Here is a 17,806-nt window from a genome sequence, read left to right as displayed (position 1 = left end):
CTCAAACAGTCTTCAGGATTGAATCTTGGGAGGAGGCGTGAAGAAGCGTTATACACAAATATTTCACACTCAAGTATGTAACTAAACTAAATGCATCCTCACAAATACAGTCATTTCAAATAATAATAAATGGTTGGGATTTCCTTGAAGAATTTCAATAAGGAGACACGTTCATGAAGACTGAGCTAAGAGGGTCTGGGAAGGAATGAAGGAAGAAAAGCTGAAGAGGGATTAAAACTGCTGTCATCCAAGCACTGGGCGGAGACACACTCATGTAGAGAGCCTACAGGTTATACTGGGCACCAGGATAAATCAGGAACACTGAACATGTCTTCACCAGAAGCAGAACTTTTGGTTGGCAGATAGACACGGGTGAGTCACATATTTTGTAAACGTAGTTTTCAGTGTTGATGTCTGAATGTGTCCATGTATCACTATATGCACAGCAATGCCTGTAGACCTGAAGACAGACAAAAGCTGACAGTTGTGAAGCTGACAAAATCTCCAAGCTTGAGTAAGTTTTACTCAAGAAGAAGATTACCACCACAACTGAGACTACAGACAGACACTGAATTTAGACTGTGTTTAAAATGTGGTCTTTGAATGCGTGAAACATTTCATTTTAATGTATATGGTTAAAAGTACAGTGCGGTCACCATAATTACAAAAAACAGGAAATTAAGTATCTGTAAAGGCTCTATAATTACATAAACCTGTAAGTCATATTAACAATATTATTTTGAAATAATTTTGCCTATTCCAGTCTGTTTGAGAACATCTAATAAAACCTTATTGCACCCACACTCCAGTTTGTAAGATTGGAGCTTCCTGATTGGCTGAGTCTGAGTAGAGAGGTGTGATGTCGCCAGTTATGGACGAGACGGCCGGGGATATCCCCGTCAGAGACGTGGGACTGATGAGAGGGGGACTGATGCCAACTCTCCCAGGTCTGTGTCTGTTGAACTGTATGTTTGTAATATTTTAGTGACAGATGATTTAAAGTTGCAGGATTTAACAACAGCGATCCAAAGAAAATAAACCAGAACTTTTAGGCAGGACCAGATCAATGTCATGGGATTTTTCTTTATTCAGTAAAGGAAAGCTATATGCAGACTATTATGTAAAAAAAGAAGACTGGTAGTATCTTATCTCATAAATCATCATTGTTTTGGCTTTTTTTGTCATCAATTTTATACATTTTAAACATTACTCCATGTATTCAATTGGTCATATGGACAAGTTTATTTTGAATGCATTCATCTGCTCTGCAATAATTTTGAATATTAACCTGCCTCATACATTTTCAGATGAAACCTAAAAAATCTTACTCAATAATTGTTAAATTTGCCAAATAAAAAGTCACATAAAGTCACAGAACCAGTTATCTACTTGAGACACATAAAAAAGATTTTGTTTCTTTGAAAGTTAAAATTACATTTAGCTTCCGCTTTGAGTTCAAAATAGATATTAATAGTGAAAGTGATGGGAAAGAGTAATGGCTTAGGCAATTCACTGAATGTATTTCCTTGTGAATTCTGCAAAACAAACGTATGCAAACGTTATTCTGTTGTTGTTTTCCCAGATACTCTACGTGACATCAAGCCATGGAAGAAGCATCACGTAATGAAGACAAAAGGTTGAACCACTTTAAGTTTTCTCACTTTAAAATGACATCAAACGGTGCCTTTGATAAATTGATATATATCATTTTCTTTATTAGAATCTTTAGATATTCGTGTTTACTGTCTCTTTCTCCTTCTAGATCCTCAGCGCCTGTTTCGATTTCCCAGAGAGCACCTGGAAGACCTGTGTCTCCGTCTGCAGGAGGAGAACAGTGCTCTGAGACAACACACGCGTACACAGGAGCAGAGGTTACGCAGGTAACACACATTAACACAGAGACATTGGCACACACCCTCTGTGCCTAACACCAGACTTCTGGGTAAAGTAGGGCACATATACGGCATCTTATTTCGAGGAAATGAAACGTGTGTGTAAGTTAAGCACATAATAGTGTTTTTCACTGCTTTAAATGTAACTGCAGAAGACAGTTTAACCCCTTTGCTTTGCCCCAGGATGTCCACGCGGCTGATGCGTCTTCGTCAGGCCCGCCCAGGGTCCAGTGGTGTGAAGGAGAGGGACATGGAGGACACCATACAGGAACTGGAAGCTCGAGTGGTGAAGGTTGAGAGCCAGAAAAGAGTGCTGCATAACAAACTCAGCCTGGCCAAGCAGCACATTATGGACCTGGGGGCACGCACGCCGTACAGGTTCAACAAAGGTGTGTGTGTGTGTGTGTGTGTGTGTGTGTGTGTGTGTGTGTGTAGCCAAGTAAGACTGTGAGGTGTGTAAGAAATCTAGCACATGAATGGAGGCCAGGGAGGCTGCGGCTCCCTCTTAAATCTGTGGCCTTTCTCCACTTCCTCTTCATGGTGTCAGGTAAAAACCTGGAAGGGGAGGGTGGAGTGAGGAGGTCAGCTCAGACCGCACCGCCCCGATATGGCCCCACACTGGAGGACACCAGGGCAGAGATGGAGAGATTGTAAGTGTCCAATGTGTGATATAATGAATGACCAAAACCATTGACCTCTTACACTTCTTTTTCTGAAACAGACAATCACTGCTCTTGTCTGTGAGTAGATTTCAGCCTGTAGATACAAGACCTCCATCTCTCTTAGCTTTTGTAATAAAGTTTGTAACACATCATTCTTCATTATTTTAAACACATAATTACTTATCACATATCATTGTTTTCTATCCCTCCTGTAAACCTCTGATCATCTCATCCCTCTCATCCCAAACTCCCTCACTCTTCCACCCTGATCTCTCCACCCTTCTCCCACCCAGCAGGTCCAGTGTAACAGAGCAAGTGAGGGTGGCAGACCTGGAGCTGACGGCCCAGGGTCTCCGAGACTCACTGAGAGAGAAAGAGAAAGAGATTGAGGGAACTGTTCGAGAGATGAGGAAGCAACAGGCCGACAAACACAGGTGGTGATGGCAGAGACATTACTACTAATGCTAGTAATCGTGCTGTACTGCAGTTTTTGGAAGGCTGGCAGTGATCAGTTACTTATTTTCCTGACACCGTTATCAAATAACATTTTATGCGCTTCTGAATTTTTTTAAATAGGTACATTTTAAACAAGCTTTTATGTGTTAATATATTTCCACTGAATTTGTGGACTATGCTACAGTTGAAATAATTTGTAAAACGTGCACAATGATGTTCGCTCAGAAATTGAGACTGACATTATGAAGGAAGAATAATCTGGCTTTATTTTTTTTTATATATATATATTTCAAGTTTTTACACCTAAACAATCTGGTTAAATGGTTGCATGTTGTAGGTACATTTTTATTGAGTTATTCTTTTTTCTTAAGTGTTTTTTTTTAACCTGTTTGAACACAATAAGAAAAATAAGTTGGCGTGTTCTCTTGCCTCCCTGCTGCTACTGCTTTTACAGCAACAATGTTAATACAAGTAAATACATTGACTTTGCTAATAAATCAAGAATGAAAAGAAACTATCTTTCTTCTCTGCCAGAATAACTATCAGAGAGAATGTGGATCTAATCCGTCTACAAAAGCAGCTTTCAGACAAGAGCGCTGCCCTGAGAGTGACCCAGGAGAGGTACACCAACCTGCAAGAGGTTAGACACCCTGTCTGTCAGCCATTTATTCTGCAGATAATTATTCCTTTGCTATGTTACAGTAAGTTTTTGACAGCAGCTTACAACATATTGTTCTTTTTTTTGTACCTTCTTTCTTTCCAGGCTTATGAGAATCAGCTAGAAGTGGTAAAAGTCTTGGCTCATACACACAAAGTTCATAAATATTTCTAACAAACACTTTAAGAACATATGTGGTTTGTTACTGTTCTGTAATTTTGACTGGGACATGTGTTTACCCCAGAGTCAGAGGTCAGTGAAGGAAAGCCAGGGAGCTCTGCTGGAGAAAGTGGAGGAGTTGACTGAACAACTGAAGCAGGAAAGACAGAGAGCTCTGGCACTAGAGGGACAACTCACCACCACCTCACTGTCTCTGCAAACCCTGGACAAGGTAGCACATCTGTATCTGCAAGAGATGACAGAAAGAGGCAGATGTTTCATAAGAAAAGTCTGGATGGTATCAGGTTTTTAAAAGATTCAGTTGTTTCTCTTTCAGTTCCAGGAAAGGATATCAGACCTGGAGGGAGAGAGAGATCTGATTAAAGAAAACTATGACACTCTACTAGAGAGGTAAGAGTTATATTCTTCCAGATCCAGGAAAAATATTCTAGAAGATGTACTGAGGAACATTAAGCAGATAAAGATGTTGACATCGAAGAGCACCTATGCTCTTATGATATGGGTGGGTTTGATCTGACGGTTATTAATTCTTGTCTACACCGTAAAAGAAAACGTAAACTCAACCACTGATTTAAAAAGAGCAGCATTTACAATATAAACAGGACATTATATATCATATTGTTTCCATTGTTATTTAAACATGCCTGTTGTATTTCTCAGAACTTTATCTGGACAAAGCAGCCATGATGGTCAGGTGGAAAAACCTGAAGGAGTGGAGCAGAAGAGGGAATGGGTGGGGGAAAACATCTACAGGATGGATATCCAGAGACTGGAGGAGATGCTGCAGGCAGAGAGGGAGGAGAGAGGCAGGCTGGAGCTGGAGAAGGAGAAACTGAGACAAGAGAAGGAAATACTGGAGCAGAGGGAGCGAGAAAAAGGTAAGAAGCCTCCGCTTCAGTTTGATTATATATTCATTGTATTTAACTCCCGAAGCCTCAGCTTATCCGAATCAAACTTTTTCCCTTTTAACAAAATTCAGTTCAATTCAATTTCATTTAAATCACAACACAAGTTATTTCAAGGTACTTAACACAGTAAAGTCCTTGCAACAGAATGTACCAACATTATAGAAAGGAACCCAACAATTTATTAATTCCCACATGAGCAACAGCTAGGACAAAAATATAAACTTCCCTTTGAAGTTAATGAGACGTAATGGTGTCATATCAATACATAGAGAGTGACAAAGAGAGAGGAGAGGAGCTCAGTGCATCATGGGAGGTCCCCCAGCACCCGAGGCCGATAACTGCGTAACTAAGGCTTGACGCAAGGTCACCTGAGCTAGCTCTAATTATAAGCTTTATTGAATATGAAAGTTTAGCCTTAAAAGCCCAACCTTAAAAGTAGGAAGGGTGTCCACCACCTTCCAAACTAAAGCAGGGAGCTGGTTCCTCAGGAGAGGTGCCTGAAAGCTGAAGATTCTGCCTCATTCTACTTTTGGAAACTCTGAGAGCGAAGCACTCTGTTTAGATGATATGGTGCTATCAGCTCTGAAATATAATGGAGCTTACCCATGAAGAGCTTTATAAGTTAGGAGGAAAATTTCAAATGCAGTTCTTGATTTTATGTGAAGCCTTTGAAGAGAAACTAGAATAGCAGAATTATGACGTTTGAAACAGAACATCCATTTCAGTCCCATTTCTTCACTCACTTCAGTGTGCCTTTTGTTGTTGCATTCAGAGTTTTCTGTGTTCACGAGAGACAAACAAGAGTATCTGGAACGGGAGGTTCACCGGTACAGAGAGCAGGTCTCTGCTCTGCAGGACAGACTTGACTCTGTCACCAAGGTAAGAATTAACAAGTGAATAAAACACTGCTGAACAGCTATTTCACACCTCAGTCTCTTATTTTGTGTCTTTGTATTATTCTGTTTGTGACACAATCATCATCCTCTCTCTCTCTCTCTCTCCCCTCTCCTCCAGGAGTTTGACATGAGTGTCGATGACCTCAGTGATACTTTTCTGCAGATCAAGGTTTGCCCTCTCTTAGTTCTGCTTCTACAAAACAGACTAAACGAACGGCTCCTTAACCTTGTATCATGTTGTACCTCCAACTAAAGGCGTTTAGGATGCAGCAGGAGAGCAGGGGGGGTCTGCGCTTCCTCTCGACTGATGGGAAGGTGGAGGATTCCACCCGTGAGCTGGTAAATGTCCAGGCGTCGCATGCTGAGACTGTGCTCGAGTTACAGAAAACCAGAAACCTTCTACTGCTGGAGCATCGAATCACTACAGACCTGCAGGTATACACACATTTTAAATGCATGTACATATCAGACAAGACTGAACTGAAATCTGCACTGATACTGTTGTACTTGCCACTTTCTCTCAGTTCTTCCTTTTTGCATTTTAACCAAAACAAATTCTATTTCCTCCCCAAGGAAGAGTTAAACACAATCAACCAGAGGGTGGAGAGAGAGCGGGAGGAGAGCAGGAGGAGGATGGCAGACAAAGACAAACTTTTATCAAGAAGAGCTCTACAGATCAACACTCTACAAGGTATGACAACACCCAGCAGAGTCAAGAACAAGAACCCTATAAAATTTATAATAAATCACTTCATTACTGTTTGACAGGGACTCAGTGGCATTCAGGAAGTGATGTGTTAACTTTGGCAGTTGGCGTAGAAAAATAAGACCAGCAATATCCTCCAGTATGACTTACAGAACCTTTCTTCTCTATCTAAAGCCCAGCTGAAAGAGTTGGCCTACAGCCCCAGGAACTACAAACGGACTATACCAATACAGTACACCTGGCCTGCTGGAGACGAGGAAGTGGTACAGCCCATTGAGGATGACGTAACTTTCTCTCAGCTGAGAGCTGGAGAGTCGTTGTTGGAGGTCCACCTTAAGGTCAAAACCCAAACCCTGTACCTGAACTGATGTTTTCTGATTCTGAATAATCCCAAACAGTTTTCCCGGGAAGCTGATATGTGTTGTTTGTATACTTCCAGGCTGCCACTTTCACCCCTACAGGGCTTCGTATTATGGGCAGCATCCATCCAGGAGCAGACAGAAGAGAAGACATCGTGACCTTCTGCACCTACAGCCTGCTGGACTTTGAGGTGCACTCCACTCCTCTGGTGTCAGGAAGCCAGCCTAACTACGGCTTTACGTCCCGCTATGCTCTGACAGCCCGAGATCTGGGCAGGCTGGGAGGTCAGGGGTCGAGGGTCAGAGTGGAGCTCCACCAGGCGTTAGGCGGAGTCAGGTTTGTGACCCATGGAAGTGGGCACATGACTCTCATGGGTGCCATGGAGAGGAGAGGAGAGCGAATGGGTGGACGTGTCAACGTCACAGGTGAGCAGTACAGTGGATCGTCTGCATTCCTAGTTTGGAAAGTTTGAAAAAAAAAAACACGTAAATATAAAATGATGTTTCCAATGTTTCTGTCCTCCTCTGTGTCTCTACTCTGTCTCTCTCCTAGGACATGAGGGTGAAATTGTTAGTGTGGTGGATTACTGGGTGCGGCTGTTCCCTCCAGCAGAGCCAATGGACACTGTGGCCGAGAGTGGAGCTGACAGGAGATCAGTGACACAAAGGAGTCCTGTGCAGATCACACTCGGCTGGCAAGACAGCGGTCATGAGGTAGAACAGACAGAAGACCACGTTTTATCATTGTAACATTTAGTGTTATAAATTGAGTCTCTCTGCGCTCCTTTTCATGAATCCTGTTTTATCTATATAGTGAAAGGATGTGTTCACCCAAATTATCTAATGTTTATTTACTCACTTACATTGTTTGCAATGCAAATAGTTTTGGTTTTGTATTTAACATCCCGGTTAGTCTGGAATACTTTAACTTTTAATTGGAACGATTTTGTACTACAGGATTGGTTACTTTAAAATAAGCAATACAGTTCCTGGAAAGATTTTCTTATACATATTTTTGGCCACATAATTATAGAAGTTAGCAATACAAGTTTTTTAAAGAGTTTTTTTCATAATTTGGGTGAAATACCCTTTAAATAAGGATTTTCTGCTTCCAAGCATTTACCAGATCTGTGCTTACTGTATGACATTATGTGTGATTTATGGCAGGAGTTACACGACTATGGTGGAGGGATCCCCAATGAGTTGGTGGTCATGTTGGAGCGCTGTGTGGGTCTCAATACTCGCTGGCCAGGACTCCTCCCTGATGCCTACCTGACGTACAGGTTCTACGACCTGCCACCTCATGTGTCTCAAACAGTCCAGTGCGCCACCGATCCAGTGTTCAACGATGCCACCAGCTACCCACTAGCAGTAACAACTGATGTCTTGCACTACCTCAGGTACGCTACTTTCAAATCGTCCTTTTCAAAGTGTCCTTGTCAAATTTTCAGTTCTTATCAGTTTAGGTCTACAGATAATCTCCATCTTTGCAAAACACTAACACCCTTCACCTGCATTTTTGCTCAGGTCCAGCAGCCTGTGGGTGTATGTGTTCGATGACAGTGATGACCAGATACCACCACCTTACCTGGCAAAGACCCCCATCCCACTGCGAGCCCTGGCAACAGGCAGAGACATCAGAGGTGAGGGAGAGAGAAAAGTTATCTGATCAAGATGAAGGTGGAAGATGACATGTTATTTTTACGGTCTCTCCACACATCAAATGTTTTACAGAACTGGTCCCAAAACCAACTTTTACCAGTGTCTTTGGTCTTCCCTTTATAAGTGTGGAAATTTGAGAACTAATCATGCATTTTCTTGCAAAAGTTGACAATGTAGTCTAATAGTCTCAGAGTGAACGGAAAATGTATGTCTCTGAAACATTACCAGATTTCAATCAGTGTCTTATCACTACTCAGGAACCAGAAGGGACCCGAACCAGACTACCTCCTCAGCAGTTTGGACATGTTTCTCTCTCTTCCGCCAGGTGATTATGTTGTGAGGGATTCAGCCGGTGGACCTCGGGGCATGGTCAGAGTCATGATGAAGTGGAAGTACCCCTTTCAGCCACCTGCGGACATCTCGCTGGGTGAACAGGGAAGAGGAGTAGAAAGCAGTGAAGGGGAGGAGAGGAGAAGAGGGGAGGCTGAGGGGTCACAGAGGCCCATAGCCAAGCCCAGATTGAAGGTGATGGCATTTTATTCTGTTGTATTGCTATGAACTGATAAAATGTAAGAGACCTGTATGTTCAAAGACATTCACTTAATACCTTTTCTTATGTGACTTTATAGACTCAGCAACTTGAGCCCAGAGAAACCAAAGCAGTGCAGAAAGAGATAAAAACTTGGGTAAGGTTGCAAGATTAATTATATGGGGATGCGGGTTTTCGCTACAAGTACACATTATAGTGATGATTGCACGCTAAAGTATTTGTGTGTTTCCAGCCTCAGCCTCCACCCTTCAAACAGAAAAGCTCACAGGACTTACGACCAGAGCAAATCACCTCTGTGAAACCACGGGACACTCGCCGGTCTAAAGACAGGAAGAGATCCACCAAGAGGTCACCCCATCTGACGCCTGAGCCAAGACTGACCACACCCTCTCATCTGTCAGCTACCAAGTACGTTCCAGATTTATTTTCATGTAAAAATCAATTCCAATATCGAGCTGTTTTGCTGAAAAATGTATTATAATCTTACTGAAGATCCTCAGAGGGAACATTTTCCAGACAATCAGCCGCCACGCCGTCAAGGAGAAGCTATGCCAGCGATGCCAGGACTCAGGTTCTCTTCCTCTGGCCTTTAAAAGACACAAAAATTGCATGTGTTTGAGTACTTTTCAGCCAAAATATTGTTGTTCAAAGATAATTGGTGTAATTTAGAATGAAAAGACCGAGAACTTGATGGCGAATGGGCTCACATAGTGTTTCTTTTCCTTTGCAGGACCTTCCCTCTGTGGATCAGGGGTCAATGGTTGAAGAAGGTGAAAAGGAGGAGGAGGAGAGGAGTGAGAGTGGTAACTTCTCACATGCACATAATAGACCTGCTTTGGGTTTGTTACAGATACTTAAAGCGTCATTCTGGTTTAAATATGAAAAAAAAGAAGATGTAAACCTTAAAAACTTTACAAATTATAAGCATCTGTTGTACAAAATATCCACTGAAAAAATTGAGCAGACACGTTCTGACTTTGTTTTAATCTTTAATGTTATTTTTTTGGACTCTACAGCTGCTGCAGGAGACAGTGAAGCGCCTGAATCATCAGAGTCAAGTTCTGCACAAAGCGACATTATCGTCATCCCACCAAAACGAAAAATGACAAAGGTACGATTGAAGTAACTGAGTGAGTGAAAATGTGCGAATGAAGAGGGAGACATTTAGCTTCACATTGTGCGGTTATACTTCTATTATACGTGGATCTGCAGTTGGATAATTTTGATATGTCATGTCAAATGTTGGTCAGAAATGATGATATAGATTTAAAAAAAAAAAAATGTGTTGTGTTTCAGGGAAACAAGCTGAGAGTTGAGATACTGTCGCTGTCGTTTGAACCATCGTCACACGTGGCGCTGGACGAGTCAGTGCAGCGCGTATATGTGGAATATCGGCTGCTGGGCGTTCCCATGGAGACGACCGAAACACCCATGTCTCTCCGCAAACCCACAGAGGGGGAGGAGATTCACTACAACTTCACCCGAGGTGAGAGTTGGTGACCTTTGTGCATGCTTGTGCCTATAAAGTTTAAATTTCAAAGATCCTAATTAACCCCTACATCTCTTTCTGTGTCCCTGTCAGTGATTTATGTGGATGGTTCCCAGTCAGCTCCACTCAGACACTATCTTTACACTATGTTGGAGGGCACTGACCCCAACCAGGGCAGGTAGTGTTGTCACTGTTGTGTAATTTTACATGTGAAAATATAAGAAAATATTTCTAATTATGTTTCTGCTCTATTCCGAAACCACAAAATTGAAGTGCTCACAATGATGTGTGTCGCGACAGGTTGAAGTTCACAGTTGTTAGTGAGCCGATGGACGATGACGAGGAGTGTTTGGATGTTGGACAGGCTTTCCTGAACCTAAAAGAGGTGCTGCTCACAGGAAATGATGTCATGGAACAACAAATTGACAGTAAGTTCTGTATTTGTGTGATTTTTATGGGGGGTGTGGGGAGTGAAACCCATGCTGGCTGTGTTTATGATATGGACGATTGTGGGTTTTTTTTACCATCTACATATTAATTCAGAACAGCACAAATTAGTTTTTATTGTTTTAAACTCTATTGTGGGCATATTGTGAGAGAAAACAATTTATGGAAATAAAACAGTCTATCTGGTTTCAAAACTATGTAAAAATAACAATTCAGTTATACATTTAGTACAATGTCGTGTGCATAAACAATTTTTTTCTCAATCTGTGTTTCTCTTTCCTCCAGTTGTGAATGTGGATGAGGACAGGGAGGTGATAGGAAATCTGAAAGTGTCTCTGGAAGCGGCGAAAGTACTGACTGGGATTTACCGGGAGTTTCACCGGAAAGACGAGACCAAGGAAGAAGATAAGACAGATGAAGAGGACGAAGATGCAGAGGAGGAGGAGGAGGAACAAGAAGAAGAGAAAAAAAGAGATCATATAAAAGTGGTAGATGATGATGATGATGACAGTGACTTTGAATGAATGTGTAAACCGATGAAAACATTTTAGGTACAGGGAGGAGCTTTTGTTTTTCCTTGTTTGTAACATTTTCAAAATTTGGAAAAACAAAGAAATAAAGAGTCATTTCTGAAAGATATAATAGGCTCGTCAATGAAGATTTTGGAATTCATACATGTCATGTTCATTTCTGCCAATCTCACACTTTATGTATATTAGTATTGTGGTATTTGTGTAGTGCAGTGCTCCACATCAGCTGCAGCTTCATTGGCCACCGAACTCAGAAAATAGGCCGGTGCTTCCTCCTGCACGTTTCCATACTTGAATACACTTATGCACTCAAAATAACAAGTCGAAGTACGTGATGAGTGACACAGCGTCTGTCTGCATGGCCGGTTTATGGTTGTAAGCTGCCTTTAGATTTATCTTTTTCCTCCAAACTTAATATCTAAAATATTGGTTGTCTTCTTCATTTGTGTTTAATCAAATTACCAGTTCTTAATTGATAAATGAAAAACCAGGAGCCAAGTATTATCCCAGTGTAGAATTACAGGTTGGTTTCTGGACATAAAATTGACGCCCTAAGGGCCTTGAAGGCGACATGGATGGGTCAGTGGGTGAGGAATTCATAGCAAATGTGGAGAGATGAATCCAACTATTTAGAATATGATGCAAAAGTATGTGTTATGCCAATTTTACTTAAAAAAAAAACTATTTATGGTTCCATTTTGAAATTAAATTGTTAAATCATCATATAGTTAAGTTCAGGCTGATGTCCGATTGTCAGAAATTTTTTTTTTTTAAAACAACAGGTCAGGAAAACACATTTGAATGCATCGCGTGGTATCGCGATACTGAAACTCTGGGTTTTACTGACAGTCAGTGAAAGCATCACTAAATTGGCGTCGCCTGCATCTTTTAATTTAAAAGTAGTCGAGCAGTTCGTTACCTCTATGTTAAAAAAAAACCAAAACAAAGTAAAAACCGAGTTGACAGCTCGTTCAAGTTGTAAAACAAAGTTTTAAGTTTAAATAGTCACCGGTTGAGGAGGACTAATTGTGAGTTTTGGTCGTAAAACAAAAACAAAAAAACGTCCAGACAGCTGATTCGTGCTCCAGAAAAGTTTGGCTAACGTTGAAGTCGACGGGGTGAAGGTTCGTCGTTAACTTTGAGTGTAAAATTAATCGCCAAACTCCCTCAATTCAACAATGGTAAGTATCTATTACATACGTTTAGTTTTTCCCTGAGGCGGCTTGGTCATTAGTATGTTGAGCCCAATTTATTATCAGAAGTGTTCACCGTTGCCTGGTAAGTTATTTCTCTTTATAACAACTGGCACACCCATCTTATTTCACGTTTCAATGGACTTCTCAAGATTATAGTGTTTAAATAAATAAAAAATGAAGCTGTTTGGCTTTGTATTTAACAGAAGGAGTTAATGAAGTCCGTCAGCCACCAGCAGGCCTGTCAGCTGCTCCATAACAAGTTCATTGTGGTGTTGGGCGACTCCAGTGAGTAACAAGTTAATTCACCTCCTTCAAATAATGTTTGAAATAAATGTCTTTCTTGCTGCTAGAAAGTCTGACCCGTGTCATTTCAAAATGACTCCAACTTGCTCTTGAATAATCAGTATTTCAACTCCAGTTTAGTAAAGATATGTTAAATCCATAAGAACCCTGTATTGTGTGAATTTAACGTCCGGTGTGTTTCCTCCTCAGTTCAGAGGTCCATATACAAGGACATTGTTCTGCTGCTGCAAAAGGAGAAATATCTCTCTTTAAGACAACTAAGGAGCAAGGCAAGATGAAGGATATGTATAAGAAAGTGCACTCCACTGGACAACACATCTGTCCACTGAATATATGTAGATTTAATATTCATGCTTTTAATGTTTTTGTTTATTTGTGTCATTTCTGAATGCTGTAATCGCCCCCCCCCCCCCCCCAAAAAAAAAAAAAAAAAAAAAAAAAAAAAAAACGCAGTGTAACAGGTGTCCCTTCTTGCTCCTGCTGTCCTCACGCTCAACTTGTTCGTCCAGGGCGAGATGAGCTTCGAACAGGACTGCCTGGTGGAAGGAGGCTGTTTGGATGAAATGCACAACGGGACCGAGTACAGGGAGGTTCGGCAGTTTCAATCCGCCCACCACTTGGTCCGCTTTTATTTCATCACCCGCATCTACTCTCACTACATGCACAGCATCCTCGAGGACTTCCGCAATGGCTTGAAACCAGATGTGGTCTATGTCAACTCCTGCATCTGGGATATTTCCAGGTGGGTAGATGCCAGTGTACTGTATACCAAATAACAAGCTATTCATTTGATATAATCCAACATTGATTCGGTAGGCACCACTATAATGAAACAGAAATATGTGAAACAATTGAGAATCATGAAATATCAATATTGCAGATTTTAAAAGAAACTTTTTGTTCCCACACACCCCTACTATCTTTTGGCATGTATGAAAGGTATGTCAAAAATATACCGCATAAATCATGAGTGTTTATAGAGCAGAATCCATCTCTGTCATCCTGCCTGACATTGCTGCCCTACCCGGTTTCCTGGTGTCACGTGAATCACTTTTAATGAATGTCGACTTCGATTCGTATTTTCATCGTCAATTTGTTCTTTCCATGTTGTTATCCGTGCTGTGTTTTGTAGATACAAATCCAGTTCGATTAACGACTACAAGGAGAACCTGCGTAAGTTCTTTAATGAGCTGAACGGGATTCTGCCCAAAGAAACGCTGGTCGTGTGGAACCTTGCCATGCCCTTAGGAGAGAGGCTCAAAGGTGGCTTCCTCGTGCCCGAGGTACGTCGTCCGCAACCAACTACATTTTAACCATAGAATGTGTGTTAAAGAAGAAAGAAAAAAAAGACGCAGACTTGGTGGTATTTGTGTAGTGCAGTGTTCCACATCAGCTGCAGCTTCATTGGCCACCGAACTCAGAAAATAGGTCGGTGCTTCCTCCCGCTATGCGGCCATGATGCCAACTGTTGAGGGTGAAAAGTGTCCGGTGTTTTGTACCTCAATTTGTGGACTCTTATGAGTACGATACCGGGACGTTTCCACACTAGAATACACTTGTGCACTCAAAATAACAAGTTGGAAGTACGTGATGAGTGACACTGTCTGTCTGCATGGCTGGTTTATGCAGCTCTCCAGCCGCGATGGTACCCACCTGTCACTCAAAGCAGCCCTGCCCTTAATCATGTGTAACTTTAAGCCTTAATGCAATTTAAATGGATGCGTTATAAAAAAAAAAAAAAATATTCCCCCGTACAGTTATCATAAATGGAGAAATCAGCTACAAAGACTAAAACCTTTCTTTGCACCAGGCTGTAAACATGTTTATTTCTGCTGTAAAGTTTTAACATGGGGTCTACAGAGACTGACTCACTTTTGGCAGGATCTGCAGTTTTGTTTCTCAGCCCTTCATTATAACTATACATGGTAATCCGGTTTGTTGGATCAAGTCTGCACATATTCGGTTTCACAAAGTATTTCCTCTTACACGTTCTTAATATGAAACATCAGCAGTGTTTAACTGCTACTGCAGCAGTGTCACTGTCCTCAGCCCACTGTTGTGACATTAAAAAAAAAAAAAGCAAAAATTGTTTAAGTACACTACATCAGAATAAGTAGAGAAAATAGTTTTATTTTTCATTTCTTCATTTTATCTTTCCCTTCCGGTCGCACCATACTGTATGCACGTAGTCACACCTGTAGGGCCATAGTGAAACTGATCATTGTAGATATAGTTAACATGTCCACATCAAGTAGACAACAGAAGCTGCACTGTAAGTTCTGGCAGCTTTTGGCCGATACGTCTGTTGTCTTGAGACTCCAGTCTTTGTACCTAAATTGTGTTTTAATCTTTTTGAGTCATTTTTCTGCACTTCCATTAGTCTGCTGCTGCTCTTTCAGCCTCAAAGCTCAGTGTTCTCCCTCGTTCATCTCAGATTGAGTACAAGGCCTCTCAGTTGCGCTCAGATGTGATTGAAGCCAACTTCTTCGGTGGGACTCTGGCTGATGCCTATGGGATGGATCTGTTGGACCTCCACTTCCAGTTCCGCTTCTCCCTGCACCATCGCACGAAGGACGGAGTCCACTGGAACGCCATAGCCCACCGCAGGATAACCTGTCTTCTGTTGCAGCACACCGCACAGGCCTGGGGTGTGATAATGCCCTGTCCACTGACTGCTATTGGTAAGGAGGATGACAGTGTCTCACACACACACACACACAGACTAATAGATTTCACTCCCACTATAAGACGGGACTTTGTATTCGTGGTTTAGGCATTGCTGCAATATTGGGATGCTGGTGTTTTCCATAAACAGACGTTACTCTGTCAAGTCTTTGACTTCGGAAACTCATGAACACGAGTTTGTTCTTTCTAGAGCATCCTCAAGTTACTAATCAGAAGTCAGCCTGTGAGAGTGCCACAAAGGTTGCAGGTAAGACATCAGATGATGATGTTGATTAAGACTGTTTCTATTCATTTATTTTATGGGGACGAGCAATCAGTCACCACATGATGGCATCCAGCACTCAGATCTTGATTATAGTATTGCGGTACGAACCAGACGGTTGCTTATCTCGACGCAGTAGAAAACAAGCTCATGTTAAAATGACAGTGTTGTATGTCAGTATAAATCCAGTGCAATAGTGATATGACGTTTTCCACTGAATCTTGAGCTTATTGTCAGTTTAAATTAAACGGCAGCTTTACTGGAACTTAAATGAAGTCTTTCTGTAGAGACCTTAGAAATATGTCCTGTCCAGAGTTTAGAGGATGACCACAATGTTCGTGTAAATCTTGTCACAACTAGAGTGTTTATAGAAGTCATACTGGTGCATGTCATGCTGCTTTATCAGTACTGTCTCAGCTGGAGAGGGCCTCAAAGTACCTTATTAATTTTGCTATTTGTGTCTACACATAGAGGTTTTCTTGGTTTTTAAGGTTTGTGCTTCATGACTACGTATTGTCTATAATAGAAAGGGAAAAGCTGCTTAAAATACTAGATGTTACTACTACCGAGTTTCTCCTGGGCCAGTTTTGCTGTCTGCTATGGGACATTTACTATTCTGAATCAAGAGCAGACAAGAACAACTTATAAATGTCCATGGACATGTTATAGCCTTTTTATGATTGTGTGATTGGTAAACATGGTCCATCTACAAAAAAAATCTCACTACTGCAGAGTTATAGTGCTTTGCAAATGTTGACAGAAACAAACATTAGCCAAAAAAAACAATCCCTAGAATACAGTAAACCTCAGATATTGATAAATCATTCGGTCTCAGGACAGTTTTTCTTTTTTCAACACCTTCACACGGCCTCTCCAACACCACTTCAACATTTCATTTTTCTTCTGACTCGACGTTCCCTCTTGCTTCTCTCTCCTTCTTGCATCTAGAAGACTGCTGCCCAACAAAGAGGAGTTCCAGCGGCTGCGGAGACGAGTTCTCCAGCGACACTCTGCCTGATGGTTGCTTCAACTTTGAGAACAACAACCCGAGACAACAGACGTATCGCCCAAAAGCTGCCAGAACTTGCAGACGTGCTGCCCCACCGCAGCCTCTGCAACCACTCCACAGACATCCGCGGAGAAATAGTAAGTACACAGGAGTTGGGATGCCGACGTCCCTGTGGTGTAATGAACCAAACCAGCCAGGTCAAATTTCACTTTCGTGTGATCCAGTCATTGTGGGCGTCAGTGAGCTGCCATGTACGCCTGTCTGTCCTGCAGACGCCGACTCCAGTTCTCCTCACTACTTGGAGCCCTACAGAGAGCACCATCATCAGCAGGTGATGAGGAACCGACACACCAGACGCCACTATGCCCCGTACACCCAGCACGGACCCACTCATGATCCCCCTCATGGCTGGTACGACTGAGGCACGGGTGTTTTACAAGCTTTAGACATGCAGCTCCTCTTCCTGTGCTTTCTACTTCAGTCTCTCCTGCAGAGCAGTGCCTAACGTCACTATAGTCCTGTTTTAAAGCAGAACTACACAACTTGAGCTTAGTTCTCCCCTATTTTAACTGAATTGTGTGAATGACATAAACGTATGTTTAGGCGCTGTACTTTACATTGGGTTAGTTTGAATTGTTAAGTTTTCTAATTTTTTTTTCTTCGACACTAAAACGAGATTGTAAATACATTGTTCCTTTCGTAACAGTTTTAAATATTCTTCACTGTAAATGTGTCAGGTGATGTATTCTATTAAAGTTTCCACTAAGGTTTCAGCACAGGACCGTGTATGACTCCTTTTTAAAATTCACTTCTTACAGCTCCAAGTGTCCTAACTTTCAGTGATGTCTCTTAATGTCCCACACAGGTCAAGTATGCTAAACACTTTGGGCCTCATTCATCAACCGATCTTAAGAAGAAATTTCTTCTTAAACCCCACTTACGCAGTTTTGACGAAG

At 41.7% G+C, this 17,806-nt stretch overlaps 2 protein-coding genes across 2 annotated transcripts; both read left to right on the top strand.

Annotated features, from left to right (window-relative positions):
• The first annotated feature begins 859 nt into the window (after positions 1–859).
• rpgrip1 (RPGR interacting protein 1) lies at positions 860–11,462 on the top strand. The gene is made up of 31 exons (XM_069159332.1): positions 860–947; positions 1,583–1,636; positions 1,763–1,880; positions 2,076–2,281; positions 2,440–2,542; positions 2,614–2,628; positions 2,848–2,988; positions 3,545–3,650; positions 3,774–3,797; positions 3,913–4,059; positions 4,165–4,238; positions 4,509–4,745; positions 5,548–5,635; positions 5,771–5,821; positions 5,908–6,087; positions 6,226–6,343; positions 6,533–6,696; positions 6,798–7,143; positions 7,271–7,431; positions 7,885–8,117; positions 8,245–8,360; positions 8,705–8,904; positions 9,009–9,065; positions 9,162–9,337; positions 9,422–9,500; positions 9,660–9,732; positions 9,946–10,040; positions 10,226–10,415; positions 10,512–10,596; positions 10,719–10,846; positions 11,151–11,462. Exons 1-31 carry the CDS (start codon positions 860–862, stop codon positions 11,387–11,389), a joined length of 4,092 nt encoding a protein of 1,363 aa, XP_069015433.1. The 3' UTR covers positions 11,390–11,462.
• A 1,341-nt stretch (positions 11,463–12,803) lies between these two features.
• Positions 12,804–17,271, top strand: fam113 (family with sequence similarity 113). Its single transcript, XM_069158817.1, has 8 exons — positions 12,804–12,876; positions 13,084–13,163; positions 13,404–13,636; positions 14,027–14,177; positions 15,329–15,575; positions 15,770–15,826; positions 16,790–16,987; positions 17,123–17,271. The coding sequence occupies exons 1-8, from the start codon at positions 12,804–12,806 to the stop codon at positions 17,269–17,271; spliced, it is 1,188 nt and encodes a 395-aa protein (XP_069014918.1).
• Positions 17,272–17,806: the final 535 nt, after the last annotated feature.

The sequence above is a fragment of the Embiotoca jacksoni genome, unplaced genomic scaffold (assembly GCF_022577435.1).
Source record: "Embiotoca jacksoni isolate LCO1_2020_lvr unplaced genomic scaffold, fEmbJac1.0.p SCAF_24, whole genome shotgun sequence".
Taxonomy (NCBI): Eukaryota; Metazoa; Chordata; class Actinopteri; family Embiotocidae; genus Embiotoca; species Embiotoca jacksoni.
Note: the sequence above shows the minus strand (reverse complement) of the source record. Positions and strands in the feature narration are given on the sequence as shown.

What these genes read in the sequence shown, in the direction of transcription:
- rpgrip1 (XM_069159332.1), top strand. Translation starts at nt 860, where the DNA reads ATGTCGCCAGTTATGGACGAGACGGCCGGGGATATCCCCGTCAGAGAC. An exon ending in TCTCATCTGTCAGCTACCAA is followed by an intron (nt 9,338 to 9,421) that starts GTACGTTCCAGA and finishes ATCTTACTGAAG; the next exon opens with ATCCTCAGAGGGAACATTTT. An exon ending in CCAGCGATGCCAGGACTCAG is followed by an intron (nt 9,501 to 9,659) that starts GTTCTCTTCCTC and finishes TTTCCTTTGCAG; the next exon opens with GACCTTCCCTCTGTGGATCA.
- fam113 (XM_069158817.1), top strand. Translation starts at nt 12,804, where the DNA reads ATGAAGTCCGTCAGCCACCAGCAGGCCTGTCAGCTGCTCCATAACAAG. An exon ending in TAAGACAACTAAGGAGCAAG is followed by an intron (nt 13,164 to 13,403) that starts GCAAGATGAAGG and finishes TTGTTCGTCCAG; the next exon opens with GGCGAGATGAGCTTCGAACA. An exon ending in TGCATCTGGGATATTTCCAG is followed by an intron (nt 13,637 to 14,026) that starts GTGGGTAGATGC and finishes TGTGTTTTGTAG; the next exon opens with ATACAAATCCAGTTCGATTA.